This window comes from Sphaerodactylus townsendi, linkage group LG05, assembly GCF_021028975.2.
Source record: "Sphaerodactylus townsendi isolate TG3544 linkage group LG05, MPM_Stown_v2.3, whole genome shotgun sequence".
Lineage (NCBI taxonomy): Eukaryota > Metazoa > Chordata > Lepidosauria > Squamata > Sphaerodactylidae > Sphaerodactylus > Sphaerodactylus townsendi.
The window spans coordinates 20,545,083-20,559,687 of NC_059429.1; the positions used below are offsets into that span (position 1 = coordinate 20,545,083).

The 14,605-nt window shown below is 55.1% G+C and overlaps 2 protein-coding genes across 2 annotated transcripts in view; one reads left to right on the plus strand and one right to left on the minus strand.

Annotated features, from left to right (window-relative positions):
* Positions 1-326: 326 nt before the first annotated feature.
* Positions 327-2,968, plus strand: TIMM13 (translocase of inner mitochondrial membrane 13). The gene is made up of 3 exons (XM_048495844.1): positions 327-524; positions 2,170-2,238; positions 2,688-2,968. The coding sequence occupies exons 1-3, from the start codon at positions 414-416 to the stop codon at positions 2,784-2,786; spliced, it is 279 nt and encodes a 92-aa protein (XP_048351801.1). The 5' UTR covers positions 327-413; the 3' UTR covers positions 2,787-2,968.
* Positions 2,969-4,342: 1,374 nt separating this feature from the next.
* TMPRSS9 (transmembrane serine protease 9) overlaps positions 4,343-14,605 on the minus strand; it is a 77,446-nt gene continuing 67,183 nt past the window's right edge. The window contains exons 15-20 of the mRNA XM_048497804.1: positions 11,910-12,245; positions 11,232-11,348; positions 8,934-9,105; positions 7,593-7,858; positions 5,440-5,576; positions 4,343-5,131 (exon numbers count right to left, since the gene is read on the minus strand). Coding sequence (XP_048353761.1) covers positions 4,970-5,131; positions 5,440-5,576; positions 7,593-7,858; positions 8,934-9,105; positions 11,232-11,348; positions 11,910-12,245 — 1,190 coding nt within the window. The 3' untranslated portion in view covers positions 4,343-4,969. The remainder of the gene's footprint in view (positions 5,132-5,439; positions 5,577-7,592; positions 7,859-8,933; positions 9,106-11,231; positions 11,349-11,909; positions 12,246-14,605) is intronic.

Consider the following 14,605-nt stretch of genomic DNA (forward strand, 5'->3'; position numbering starts at 1 on the left):
AACATCGCATTGCAGAGGGTGGAAGAGGGGGGCGCTGACCGATTAATAGCAAACCTCCATTGCAGTCTACTGTTAACAGGCACAATGTGTTTGGCGGGAAAATAGCCTGAAAGAGAAAACGACCCACGAGAGCTCTGCAAGGTAGGTCTCTGGTTTGCTCCTATTGCTAACGAGAGGCATTCGGGACCCTGACGTACTGTCCCGAAGCCGCTTTACCCTTTATTATTTTTAACACGGCCCACCAAACAACACCGGTATTCAAAGGACGTTTGTTCCGCCAGGCGCTTTTTCTACCTCTTTGGTGGAGTCCCCACTTCCGGTTTTTGCCGGAAGTCTCTCTCCAAGTCCGGTCCCCTGCGAAAGGCTCCCCGCTGCGCATACTCCACTCGCACGCTGGCTGGGTCGGGACCAGAATGGCGGCCGGAGCGGGAGATTTCGGGTCGGGGGCCCGGCTGGATCCGGGAGCACTAATGGAGCAGGTCAAGGTGCAGATTGCCGTGGCCAACGCGCAGGAGCTGCTGCAGGTGCGAGGAAGGGGGAAGGCCTCTGTTCACTGCCCGCCGGTCGAGCCTCCTGAATCAGGAGTAGTTTACCTATTGGGTGTCAGAAAGGGACTGTCTACCTAGCTGGGGTGGGTCACAGCTGGTTGGACCTTACGTCAAATTCACGGTTCATTAGTGGGTTTTTAACATTGAGGGGTGAATGATACATAATGTTTATCTATCCCTGAAAGCCAGATTGGGGGGCGAGGGGACTCAAACGAGATAAATCGTGGGGGAAATTGCTATGGCATTCCAGGTCTCTGGGGAGGAGTATTTTTTCCGTCTTTTACAGGAAAAGAAGCAGAGAGAGTTGGCCACTGACAGGTGTTAGGTACGATGCCAAGTTATCCATATGCAAGAAGCCCTTCAGAACTTGCTTTTGGACTTTCCTTCGAAACCACTGTAGCATACTCATCCAGAAAGTACAAAGTTAGGGTTCAAAACCTCCACATTGCTGCAGACACTCAGTCCCTCTCAGCCTAGCCTACTTCACAGGGTTGTTGTGGGGTGGGGATAAAATGGAGGAGAGGAGAAGAATGCATGCTGCTCTGAGGAAGGAAGGACAAGACTACTAAATAAATCAGGTCTCTTGGACATCCCTTGAGAACAGAATACTGGGCAAGATGGCCCTGCCTGGGTCTGATCCAGCAGCTCAACTTCCAAGGTTTTGTGAAAGCAAGGTCTGGCGTGTTAAAAGAGTGGTGTTGCCTGCCCGGCTTTCTGGTCCTCCCACAAACATCTACCTGGCTGGGCTGGGCCTCAGCTGGACCTTTGGCCTGCTTCAGCTAGACAATTCTGTTCTTAAAAGGAATGTCATGGAGAGGGAAGAGGCCTGCTCCATCTGCCTCATAATGGGCAGAGATGGCTCCTTCCAGGGTAAGATAAGGTGTTGTGTTGCCCTCCTGGGTGCAGCCTGGGGGAGTGGCAGTACACCTATCTAGGAGTAAGTGCCTCAGTTCCACTTATGGGACGAATACTGAGAGGGGTCTGTGTTTTGTAACAGCGATTCTCAGGCCCCTTCCACGCATGCAGAATAATGTGCTTTCAATCCACTTTCAATGCACTTTGCAGCTGGATTTTACTGTGCAGAATAGCAAATTCCACTTTCAAACAGTTGTGAAAGTGGACTGAAAGTGCGGAAGGGGCCTTAGGGATCCGTGCCAACTCTTATCACCATTCAGCATCCTAAAGAGGACAAACTTTTTGGGAGGGGAATCAAGCAACACTTTTAGAACCAGAGCTTTAACATGGCACGACAAACAAGTTGTTAGAACAGGCCTGCCTTTCAGAGTAGCATCTTTTAGGGTAGCCTTTTGATGCTGACATTGGAGTAGCTAGTGACACAGCCAGCTCCATACCTGGAGTCCGCTACTGTCTACACAGCAAGTGGGCAAGAAAGCAGCGATGCTGATTTAGCAGACCTTCAAAAGATCAAATATATCAAAATCAGCTTCCTCTTCACATGTTGGACTCCTTCCTTGAGCTTGTCTGGGCTGCACAGAGGCTCTTGCTGTGGTTGTTCTCCGGAACGATGAATTCACTTCATAAAGCAGCCACCAAAATGTAGCAATTTTGTCTCTGGGTCTTCTGTCTCCTTTGCCCCAGTCTTTCCCTTTTCTCCTTGCAGAGGATGACGGACAAGTGTTTCCGAAAATGTATTGGGAAACCTGGAAGTTCACTTGACAACTCTGAGCAGGTGAGCCCTTGTAAAAACAGCCCTGTGGTGTTGACTTCGTTGCTTTGCCTGCTGCTTTCTGCTCAGTGAGGTGTTCTGTCCTCTGTCTGGCATGAGGCTTTTTACTTCCTCAAATGGGCCCTAGCTCAGTGCTGAAGGATTTTGCAGAAAGTCCCAGGTTCAATTCCTGACATCTCTAGTAAGGAATCTCAGGGCAAAGGTGTTGGGAAAGGTCTGTTTTCTGCCTGTGACTCTGGAGAACTCTCTCCAGTTAGAGAGATGGTATCGGACTGGATGGACCAATGGCTTGCCTAGGTAACAGGTATGAATGTTCACAGCTACTCCAATAGCTGAGGTTAAGGCTGTAAGGAACTTTGTTTTCCTCCCCTTTCCCCCACCCTTGGGCCCTCTCCTTGCTGTTCCTTAGCACATCCCTATATTTTGTGACTTGACCTTGCTTCTGTTCACAGAAATGTATTGCTATGTGCATGGACCGGTATATGGACGCTTGGAACACCGTCTCACGGGCATACAACTCTCGATTGCAGAGGGAGCGAGCCAACATGTGAGGGGCGATTGTGAGGTTACAGAGCCCCCAGCCTGGACTGATCGTGGGGTTTCTATGCTCAGGGAAAGGGTATTGGTCGGAAACCTGAACCGTGCGGTTAACTAGGATGGAAGTGGACAGGACTCTGGCTCTGAAGATGGGGCTACCTATGTATGGCGAGAATTAAATGGAAGTTTGGTGTCATCTTTCTTCTCTTGTCTTAGTTTTCCCTGCTGGAGCAGCAGTGGTGTAGTGGTTAAAAGCAGGTGCAGTCTAATCTGGAGGAACCAAGTTTGATTCCCTGCTCTGCCGCTTGAGCTATGGAGGCTTGTCTGGGGAATTCAGATTAGTCTGTGCACTCCAGCACACGCCAGCTGGGTGACCTTGGGCTAGTCACAGCTTCTCGGAGCTCTCTCAGCCCCACCCACCTCACAGGGTGTTTGTTGTGAGGGGGGAAGGGCAAGGAGATTGTCAGCTGCTTTGAGTCTCCTTACAAGACAGAAAGGGGGGGATATAAATCCAAATTCTTCTTCTTCAAAGTGCTGTTTTGCACCAGAGTCCAGGTTGCTGTGGGCCTCCAATAAATTTAGAGGGAAGATGGCTAGTTGTAGCACCCAGAGGGTTCCACAAAGCAACCTTCGTAAGCTCAAGACACACACTGGGGCAGCTAAGGGCTGGGAAGGGAAAAAAGAAATAATTCCTAGCTATTAACATTCTTTTTGCCAGGGCTGCTTTTTTAGATGCTCTGGCATTCCTTGCAAGAGGGTAGATTCTCTGTAGTCCCAAATCATCTTTTAGGGCAGAGGTGCAGTGAAAATCACCTATACCTCTGACATAACTTGGATCCTATAAATACGATTTAAGGCCTGTTCCCTCTTTGGGGGTGGGGAGGAAAATAACCCTCTTTTTCCATTCTGCTGGAAGGACAGAACTTTGTCTGTGACGCCTTGGAAGGACTTTGCCACATTTGTTAATCTTTCACGAATGCCTACCAAGGTGTAGACGATAACACTGACTAATGCCTCAGAACTCCCAAGTGGCTGCGATCAGATAACATTTAAATTCAATGTAACATGGACCCGTTTCTCTCTGAAATGGTCTTCTAGGGGCAGGGTCTAGACCAGGGGTCTGCAACCTGCGGCTCTCCAGATGTTCATGGACTACAATTCCCATCAGCCCCTGCCAACGTGGCCAATTTGTAGTCCATGAACATCTGGAGAGCCGCAGGTTGCAGACCCCTGGTCTAGACATGCAAGATCGAATGCTCTTCCATACAGAAATCTCCCTGCACATAGAAACACGCAGGAGACAGGATCCTTTCCCCTTTCATACTAGTTTCTATACATGGGCTTTCTTTTTTTATATATATAGAAAAGCATTCCGGGATAAAATGCCTTCATGTGCAGAGTAAAATAGTACAGGACAGGTGTGGGTCTATCACTCCAGGGAGGACTTTGTGTGATGATTTCAAGTCAGGGTTTCAAGCAACTTATTCTGGTGGGGAAAATTGTAAAAGAAGAACGTGGTGTGTGTGTGTTTTGAAATCCCGTCTTTCCTAAAAACCATGAATTCGAGAAACTTGGATTTTTCTTTTAATGAAACATGAGTTTTGCAAGATGGCAAATTCCGTGGCGGACGATGACTCTCTTACACAGCAAGGCTGGCACATAATCCCCTCCCACCCCCACCCCGCATACAACTCCACAGGCAGCAATTTCACGTGTCTTCCTCTGATAGGAAAAGATTTTGCAGCCCAAAAGTGTCCTCCCTCCCACTGGCTCCCCGTGGTAGAGTTGCGAGGCCTGAGGCTATCTCAAATGCAGCCCTCTGTTCAAGGAGTACTGCCCCAAAGAGCTGTAAGTGACCAGAGCACGAGTTACAGCAGGAAGCAAAATAAGCCAACTTGGGGGAAAAGTCTTTCCCTGACCCCATCTGGATTAGGGCACAGGCCCTTCTAGCATAAGATGGCAAGCACTCGGAGATCTCACCTGACCCTGCCACCTCGCACGGTGTTGAATTGAGACAGGAGGCCCTCTTTTATTGAAAGTATTTTCTAAATCTGCTCCGTTGTCAAATGCAGGGGGAGTTCTCTCCGCGGCTACCGATCAGTCACCGACGGCCCGTGCAACACAATTCCTGTGGCTCCAGCACAGGTTTGTTGTGTCCCGGGACATCCCATCTTTTCTCCCTGAGAGGCACAGAGGCTTACATCTTGAGATTCTGCCCAATCCAACCCCGCACCGCAGTCACTTTTGTGTAAACGCCCGGGAAGAAAGGCCTTGCGCAGCCGTAGCCCCAGCTGGTGACGCCTGCCAGGAACCACCTCCCTGAAGGCTCTCTGCAGGCTAAGGGCCCGCCCGCGTCGCCCTGCGAAACAGAGAAGCAAATTTAGAGCGCTGGACGGACTCCGCTGTGTTGACCTCAGGGTGAAACTCTGGTCCAGCTGAGTTGTTCTCTTAGCTGAACAACGTTTCCTTGCCTTAGCTGAATCTGAATCTAGAGAAGCCCAATTAACACAGACTAGAACAAGCCAGCTGTAAGAGCTGTGCCTGCAGCATTAGTTTAGTGCTTGACTGCATTCTTCCGTGAGGAGAGATGGCTGGCGGCTGGCAGCAGCTGGCACTGGGACGGCCGCCTGGCTACGAAGAAGAGGCGAGAGTGTTTGTCGGACTCACCGAGCAGCTGTCGACTGTGCCCTGCAGGAAGCCGGCGCACATCATCCTGCCGCTGATCTGGATGGGGTAGAACTTCTTGCAGTCTTGCTCTCTGATCAGGCTCACCGCTGCCTTTTGCAAGTGCTTGGACATCAGGCCTAGGCAGGAGAGGTGGGACAGTGCTTGTAAAAACAGAGGAAGTTGTTCGCTTTGCCAAACAAAAGCCGACGTGACAGGACGGCTAAGAGGGCAGGCTGCAATCTTGGAGGTCCCCAATTGAAAGACTGCATCCACAAGAAATTTAGCTTCAATTGATCTGCCCTATTAGTCAGAGAGCACGCCTGCCTACCTTAGAAGGCTGTTTGTAAGAATTTCTTTTTACCGTCAAGTCACAGTAGAGTTTTCTAGGCAAGAGATGCTCAGAGCTCGTTTGCCATCACCTGCCACCATGCCATGACTCTGGTCTCCCAACAAAATACTTGTCAGGATTGAGGCTGAGAGTATTTGACTGGGCCAGGGTCACCCAGCAAGTTTTCTTGGCAGAGTGGGGATTTGAACCTTGGATTTCCAGATCCTTGTCTTTCATCTTAACCCGGGGGATTGTATCTAGTTGGTTGAGATGCGTTCCTAACTCAATGTAATTGCTACAAGATATATGTAACCAGTCTGCTATATGTTATCACAGCCGTTCTGGGACATTCTTTCTTTGATCTTTGCTTTATGGCTTCACATGCCAAGTAGATAACTAGGCATTCCCCTGACACTCATGGGAAATGGGATTGTTTCCGTTGTCCTGTGGGGGCAGGATGCCAGGTGGCTCTCTCTCTCTATCACCAACCTTGGGGCACCTTAGCTCCAAACTAACTCTTTCTCACATCTCCTGGGAAAATGGGATTAACATCGGCATAAAGGGGGTAGCAAAAGTTAGGTTTGCCAAAACTGGCTTTGCCAAGTTGGGTGCTATGATGCCTATCAATAAACGCTCCTGATCAATAATACAGAGTCCGTTTGTTGCTTCAAGGTTCGAGACCTAACACACCACCCTGGATCTCTTGTAAAGATTACTAGAAGATCATGGAAGCGAAGTGTTTGGAAAAGTGAAAAGTGTCACAGCGGGATGCATCCCACCATCCTCTGAGGAGCATGACTTAACTGTAGTGGTTCGTCCTTCAATAGAAGAGCCACTTAAGTTGGGGGAAGGCTTGGAAAATGTTGATTCCTTAGGCTGGGATTTTACTGTTAGGTTTTAATGTTAAGTCTGTTTTCTGTTATCGATATGGTGATTTTAATCTTACTGTAAACTGCCCTGAGCCGGGCCTTGACCAGGAATGAGTGGGGTATAAGTACAATAAAATAAATGCATAAGTAAAATTGCTGAGCAGAGTGGGAGTATAGGTTTAGGAACCACCCTTTATAAAATATTGCTGCTAGACCAGTGACGGCGAACCTTTTTGAGACCGAGGGCCCAAACGGCAACCCAAAACCCACTTATTTATCGCAAAGTGCCAACACGGCAATTTAACCTGAATACTGAGGTTTTAGTTTAGAAAAAATGGTTGGCTCTGAGGCGCGCGTTACTCAAGAGTAAGCTTGGTGGTAGTCGGTGGCTTTGTTTTGAAGCAACCATGCAACTCTTCCAACGGGTGAATCACGACCCTAGGAGGGTTTAATCAGAAGCAAGCCACATCGCCAGCAACCGAGCTTACTCCCAGGTAAAGGATCACGCTTTAGTTCTTTGCATGAAAATCAGTGGCATTTAACAGCGCTTAACAGGGTTACCTATATTGCTTCCCCAAAACTAGGTCTTAGGTTTAATGCTAATAATCGAGCCCAGCGGCCCAGTGTGAGGGGGGCAATTTCCCCCCCACATGATGAACTGTGTTGTGCGTGCCCACAGAGAGGGCTCTGAGTGCCACCTCTGGCACCCATGCTAAACTGTGAACTTTCCCCAAAGAGGTTCAGCCTTTGTGAAAGTTTTATCAAAAAACTCCAACCCCTAAACACTTGGTTGCCAAGTCTTCCCAAGTGGTGCCTCCCTCCGCCCCATGTAAATTCCTTAATTTGGGATGCCTAAAACTGGCGTCTTTTTCAGTGGTTTGTTTTTTAGCCTTTCCTGCGTGTTAAATAGATTCGCTTCTTGGCAGTGAATTTGCTCATGATCCCCAGGTTCTTACCTCCCTCCTTAGTGGAACCCCATCCGGTGATAAAGCACCGTGCCCCTTCGCTGAAGACGTGGGAATTGTCCGGCATGCAGATGGGCCTTATGGTGCTGGTGTAACTCAGGGGGAAAGCCAGCTCCAGGAGAGCCACATCGTAGTCCAGCGTGTAGACGTTGTAAAACGGGTGTCTGTGAATGTGGTAGATTTTCTGCACTCTCCCGTCAAATCCGCTCAAGAAGGTGGTTCCCAGGATAGCAAGCCACATCTTGGGATCGCTGTAACTGTAAGAGAGGGCCTCCTTTAACACAGAAAGGGCTGAAAACAGATGGTGCTGCTTCATGGGGGGGGGGGGCAGTGATGGGATCCAAAAATTTTAGTAACAGGTTCCCATGGTGGTGGGATTCAAACAGTGGCGTAGTGCCAATGGGGCTGGGCGGGGTACGACGGGGGCGTGGCCAGGCATTCCGGGGGCGTGGCATTAATAATTTCTCAGTTACTGTAATAAACTCTAACTGTAAAAAAAAAGTTCCTAATTTCCAGCTGGTATCTTTCTGTCCATAATTTAAACTCATTATAGCAAGTCCTATCGTCTACTGCCAACAGAAACAACTACTTCTCCTCTAATTGACTGCCTGTCAAATACTTAATACTTTCAAATACTTAATTTTGTTTCTAGAAATCAAAAGAAATATACTTTCCTTAAACAAGGAACTTTACCATATTTCTAAAACATGTTTTTAAAACAGGCCAACAGGGAGAATTATCCCGTTTTCTACCTTCGCTAACCAGCCACATAGGAAACAACAGGACTTTATGATTTTTGGACCTAATGGAATTTCTAATGGAAAAGCAGACCCAATTAGTAACCCCCTCTTGGCACACACAAATAATTAGTAACCCACTCTCGGGAACTGGTGAGAACCTGCTGGATCCCACCTCGGGGGGGGGGGGGGATATAGCAGAAATTTAATTCTTGGCCTAACTGCCAGCCCCCTGTGTACTATGAACAGGAGAAGAAGAGTTCGGATTTATTGGCCATGCTGGCAGGGGCTGATGGGAATTGTAGTCCATGAACATCCAGAGTGCCATAGGTTGGGGAGATGTTTTCCATGAACATCCATGAACATCCATGAATTGTAGTCCATGAACATCCAGAGTGCCTAGATGTTTTGGGGAGAAGAAAGGGAGGATTCCCCAGGTTGCACCGACCAACAGGAGTTGTGCATTCCTAACTGGGGTGTGTGTGTGTGTGTAAGTTTTGTGTGCCTGGAAAGAAGGAGGCGTTCCACCTGGCTAAGGCCACAGAGAGCACATTCCAGCCACAGCTATCAGCTCCCCAGCCCAGCCCCAACTCACATGTCAAAGCAATGAGCCGCTGAAAGTAGCCACCGCTCGCCGATCACGACAGCCCCGCACTTGTGCTCCTTCCGCCGCAGCCACAGGCTCACCTGCCACGGCCACTCCCCACGGGCTGCTCCACTGCCCCCCACTATCTTGTTGAAAGCCATCTTGGAGATCAAGCCGCAAGCTGCAAGGGAGAGGTCTTGCTGGGAGGCTTTGTCACACACAGGACTGATACACAGGTAATGGGGCAGGAGGACGGGGAGGGACAGAACCCAGCTTTTCATTTAAATTCTGGCTTTTTAATGCTATTACCAAATTCTATCTCTGCAGAAAAGAAGCTTCTTGAAGGGCACAGTTGATAAGGGCAGGGGGTTGGTTGCACCCCCCCACCCACAGCTTTCATGTACCTTATATACTCGTGTATAAGTCTACATTTTCAGCACATTTTTTGTGCTGAAAAAGCCCCCCCTAGACTTATATGCAAGTGAGGGTCCCACTTAATTCTTGTGTGGCGTTCCCCCTCTCCCGTTTTCGCTCTCTTCTGCCTTCTTCTCTGCCTCCTCCCTTTCAGCCACTTTCTCTGCCTCTACTTTTCTCTCCTCTGCCTTCTTTTCTGCCTCCCCCCTTTCAGCTGCTTTCTCAGCCTCCTTCTCTGCTTCGCTCTCCTCTGCCGCCTTCTCTGCCTTCCCCCTTTCAGCCACTTTCTCTGCCTCTGCCTTCTTCTTGGCGGCGGTCGGCCCCTGGCTCTTGACGGGTGACAGCCAGTCGACCTGGGTGAGCTGGACAAGCTGCGGGATGGAGAGGTCGGTGGCAGAGACCTTGGGATTGGTGAGATGGGGGTCAATGGCAGAGACCCCCAAATAGCGCCTGACTGTATCTATTTTTATTTTTGAAATTTACCAGTAGCTGCTGCATTTCCCACCCTAGACTTATACTCGAGTCAGTAAGTTTTCCCAGTTTTTTGTGGTAAAATTAGGTGCCTCGACTTATATTTGGGTCGACATATACAGGAGTATATAGGGTACATACTTTTAATGGATTGGTACAATGTGAAAACCAAAGGGCCTGGCTGGATCAGTAGGGCCCGCCTATCCACCTTCAGCATCCTATTTCTGGCAGCAGCGTAGCAAGAAGCTTATTAACAAGATATGAAAGCAACAGCCTTCCTCTACTGTTAGGTAAACTGTCTCTGAACGTGGAGGTTCCATTGAGCAGTTGTGGTTAACAGTCCTCTTTCACAACCAGTGTAGAGATAGGGCCTTGGATCCTGCAGATGCAGATCTGTTCGATCAGTGGTGGAGCTTACAATTTCTAGCACAAAAGCCTTTCCCAATTCAAAAGAGTCGGAAATGCAGAAAAGCACTACTGCTAACAGAACCAGACCTGTAGGATCCAACCCCCATGGCTAGGGAGGGTGTTTGATGGCTTAGCAAAGAGACCAACAATTATAAATATTGCCCTATTAGATCCCTCCGTTCATTGGAGGGCAATTTACTGGAGATCTCTGGCCCGAAGGATCTCCGTCTGGCTTCTGTAAGGTCCAGGGTTTTTTCAACTCCGGCCCCTACCTGGTGGAATAAGCTCCCCAGTGAGATCAGGGCCCTGCAGGACTTGAATGAGTTCTATCACTGGCCTCCCCCAGGTGCTGTAAGGGGGGGGGGATTTTCCACTATCTATGGTTGGTTTACTGTTTTAATTACTATATTGTTGGTATTTTATTATTGTACTGGATTCTGTGTTGTTGCCGCCCAGATTAGATTAGATTAGATAGATAGATGGATAGATGGATACCCCGTTTCCCCGAAAATAAGACATCCCCTGAAAATAAGACGTAGTAGAGGTTTTGCTGAAGTGCTAAATATAAAGCATCCCCCGAAAGTAAGACATAGCAAAGTTTTTGTCTAGAAGCACGCCCGTCAACCAGAGCATGCAGCTGTGGAGCAGAAAAATAAGACATCCCCTGAAAATAAGACATAGTGCATCTTTGGGAGCAAAAATTAATATAAGACACTGTCTTATTTTCGGGGAAACACAGTAGATGGATAGATGGATAGTTGATAGATGATAGATGGAAGATAGATGATAGATGGAAGATAGATGATAGATGGAAGATAGATGGAAGATAGATAGATAGATGGAAGGTAGATAGATGATGGAAGGTAGATAGATGATGGATGGATAGATGAATAGGGCTTACACACGGGCTGTTGGTCAGACCAGAGGCTCTAGGAACTGATCTGAGGCCAGAGAAAAAAGCCAGTGGGAACGATAGGGGAATGATAGGGTGGCAGGGGCGGGGGGGGGGCTTACTGCAGTTCCACTCATCCCGGCCGTTGCTGCAGTCCACGATGTCGTCACACTCAGGGTTCAGTTTCCCAATGCAGACTTTGCTGGAGCATTTGAAAGTGGTTGGCGTGCACGGCACAGCTGAGGGAGCAGTTTGCAAAGCGAGTTAACGCGAGCAACAAATCGTCACCTTCTTCTTACCAAAGAACAAGATTCGTAAACTGCTGGTCACTGCTGATTATTGGGACCTCTTGGGATACGAAGCGGCCCTGAACTTCCCACACATGACTGAGACCGGGGGGAGGGGGGGATGTCCTCATTCCCAAACCTAAGTCTTGGACTAGAGTAGCTTTAAGCCACAGCAAAAGCTCTGGGGAGAGTCATCATCCTAATGCTCTGAGAGGTCAGAAAAGATTTTTCAGAACTACATCTTGTCTCTCATCTCTGCAGGGCAGTTGCTCTCTGCATGTGGCACTCTGCAAGGCAGCTGCTCTCTGCATGTGGCATTCCGGATAGTCTTATGTGGAAGGGATCAAGGATGTGGGATCCTGCCCAATGGCAGCTGGTGGGTTTCCAGATTCATTTTGCACCACAAATGTGCAAACCCCTCTATTAGCGAGGATAAGAGGCACACATTCCATGCAGAAACACTCACCCATGCAGGACTAACATGCCACTAAGAGTCTTTGCTTGTACCCTCACCTGGAAACTGTGTCATCTTTGCCGGGCTAGTTAATGGTGTAGATATGGTGCCAGTATTGGTGCTTGGATCTGGGGTTGTCTGGCCAGTCATTTGGGTAGTGCCGGGCAAGCTTGAAGTGGTGGCAGCCACGGTCTTGGCAGTGGACGTGAGGGTGGTGCTGGGCCGGATTGAGATGGTGTCCAGGATCCAGCCTTTGAGCTTGGTGATCCGGGCGTACACCCCTGGCTTCCTGGGCTGTGCGCAGCCAGCCCCCCAGCTCACCACCCCTGCCAAGTAGAACACACCAGGCGTCTCCTCGCATGTCAGGGGTCCGCCAGAGTCACCCTGGAGAGAAGGAAGCATTCAGAAACTGTGCTTGGGGCTGCTTCACAGGATCCTTGTTACATTCACCTGTTGGGAACTAGAATCGCTCAGCTTATGGGATGTGAAACGAGCACTAGTGCAGAGCCTTCTAAGAATTCCATGGGCAGCTTATTAGGCTGAGAATTTATTTTTGATGTTGCATGAAGCACTTATGTCAGTGATGGCGAACCTTTTTGAGACCGAGTGCCCAAATTGCAACCCAAAACCCACTTGTTTATCGCAAAGTGCCAACACGGCAATTTAACCTGAATAGTGAGGTTTTAGTTTAGAAAAAACGGTGGGGCTCCGAGGCATGCGTTCCCCCCGGCCCCCGCCCCCCCCGCCCTCCTCCCCCCCCCCCCCCCTCCCCCCCCCACCCCCCCCCCCACAACCCCCCCCACCCCCAGCCCGCCCCCCCCCCCCACCCCCCCCGCCCCCCCCCCCCCCCCCCCCCCCCCCCGCCCCCGCCGCACCCCCCCCCCCCCCCCCCCCCCCCCCGCCGCTCTAAAACAAGAGCCCCACCGCCCCCCCCCCCCCACCCCCCCCCCCCCCCACCCCCCCCCCCCCCCACCCCCCCCCCCCCCCACCCCCCCCCCCCCCCACCCCCCCCCCCCCCCACCCCCCCCCCCCCCCACCCCCCCCCCCCCCCACCCCCCCCCCCCCCCACCCCCCCCCCCCCCCACCCCCCCCCCCCCCCACCCCCCCCCCCCCCCACCCCCCCCCCCCCCCACCCCCCCCCCCCCCCACCCCCCCCCCCCCCCACCCCCCCCCCCCCCCACCCCCCCCCCCCCCCACCCCCCCCCCCCCCCACCCCCCCCCCCCCCCACCCCCCCCCCCCCCCACCCCCCCCCCCCCCCACCCCCCCCCCCCCCCACCCCCCCCCCCCCCCACCCCCCCCCCCCCCCACCCCCCCCCCCCCCCACCCCCCCCCCCCCCCACCCCCCCCCCCCCCCACCCCCCCCCCCCCCCACCCCCCCCCCCCCCCACCCCCCCCCCCCCCCACCCCCCCCCCCCCCCACCCCCCCCCCCCCCCACCCCCCCCCCCCCCCACCCCCCCCCCCCCCCACCCCCCCCCCCCCCCACCCCCCCCCCCCCCCACCCCCCCCCCCCCCCACCCCCCCCCCCCCCCACCCCCCCCCCCCCCCACCCCCCCCCCCCCCCACCCCCCCCCCCCCCCACCCCCCCCCCCCCCCACCCCCCCCCCCCCCCACCCCCCCCCCCCCCCACCCCCCCCCCCCCCCACCCCCCCCCCCCCCCACCCCCCCCCCCCCCCACCCCCCCCCCCCCCCACCCCCCCCCCCCCCCACCCCCCCCCCCCCCCACCCCCCCCCCCCCCCACCCCCCCCCCCCCCCACCCCCCCCCCCCCCCACCCCCCCCCCCCCCCACCCCCCCCCCCCCCCACCCCCCCCCCCCCCCACCCCCCCCCCCCCCCACCCCCCCCCCCCCCCACCCCCCCCCCCCCCCACCCCCCCCCCCCCCCACCCCCCCCCCCCCCCACCCCCCCCCCCCCCCACCCCCCCCCCCCCCCACCCCCCCCCCCCCCCACCCCCCCCCCCCCCCACCCCCCCCCCCCCCCACCCCCCCCCCCCCCCACCCCCCCCCCCCCCCACCCCCCCCCCCCCCCACCCCCCCCCCCCCCCACCCCCCCCCCCCCCCACCCCCCCCCCCCCCCACCCCCCCCCCCCCCCACCCCCCCCCCCCCCCACCCCCCCCCCCCCCCACCCCCCCCCCCCCCCACCCCCCCCCCCCCCCACCCCCCCCCCCCCCCACCCCCCCCCCCCCCCACCCCCCCCCCCCCCCACCCCCCCCCCCCCCCACCCCCCCCCCCCCCCACCCCCCCCCCCCCCCACCCCCCCCCCCCCCCACCCCCCCCCCCCCCCACCCCCCCCCCCCCCCACCCCCCCCCCCCCCCACCCCCCCCCCCCCCCACCCCCCCCCCCCCCCACCCCCCCCCCCCCCCACCCCCCCCCCCCCCCACCCCCCCCCCCCCCCACCCCCCCCCCCCCCCACCCCCCCCCCCCCCCACCCCCCCCCCCCCCCACCCCCCCCCCCCCCCACCCCCCCCCCCCCCCACCCCCCCCCCCCCCCACCCCCCCCCCCCCCCACCCCCCCCCCCCCCCACCCCCCCCCCCCCCCACCCCCCCCCCCCCCCACCCCCCCCCCCCCCCACCCCCCCCCCCCCCCACCCCCCCCCCCCCCCACCCCCCCCCCCCCCCACCCCCCCCCCCCCCCACCCCCCCCCCCCCCCACCCCCCCCCCCCCCCACCCCCCCCCCCCCCCACCCCCCCCCCCCCCCACCCCCCCCCCCCCCCACCCCCCCCCCCCCCCACCCCCCCCCCCCCCCACCCCCCC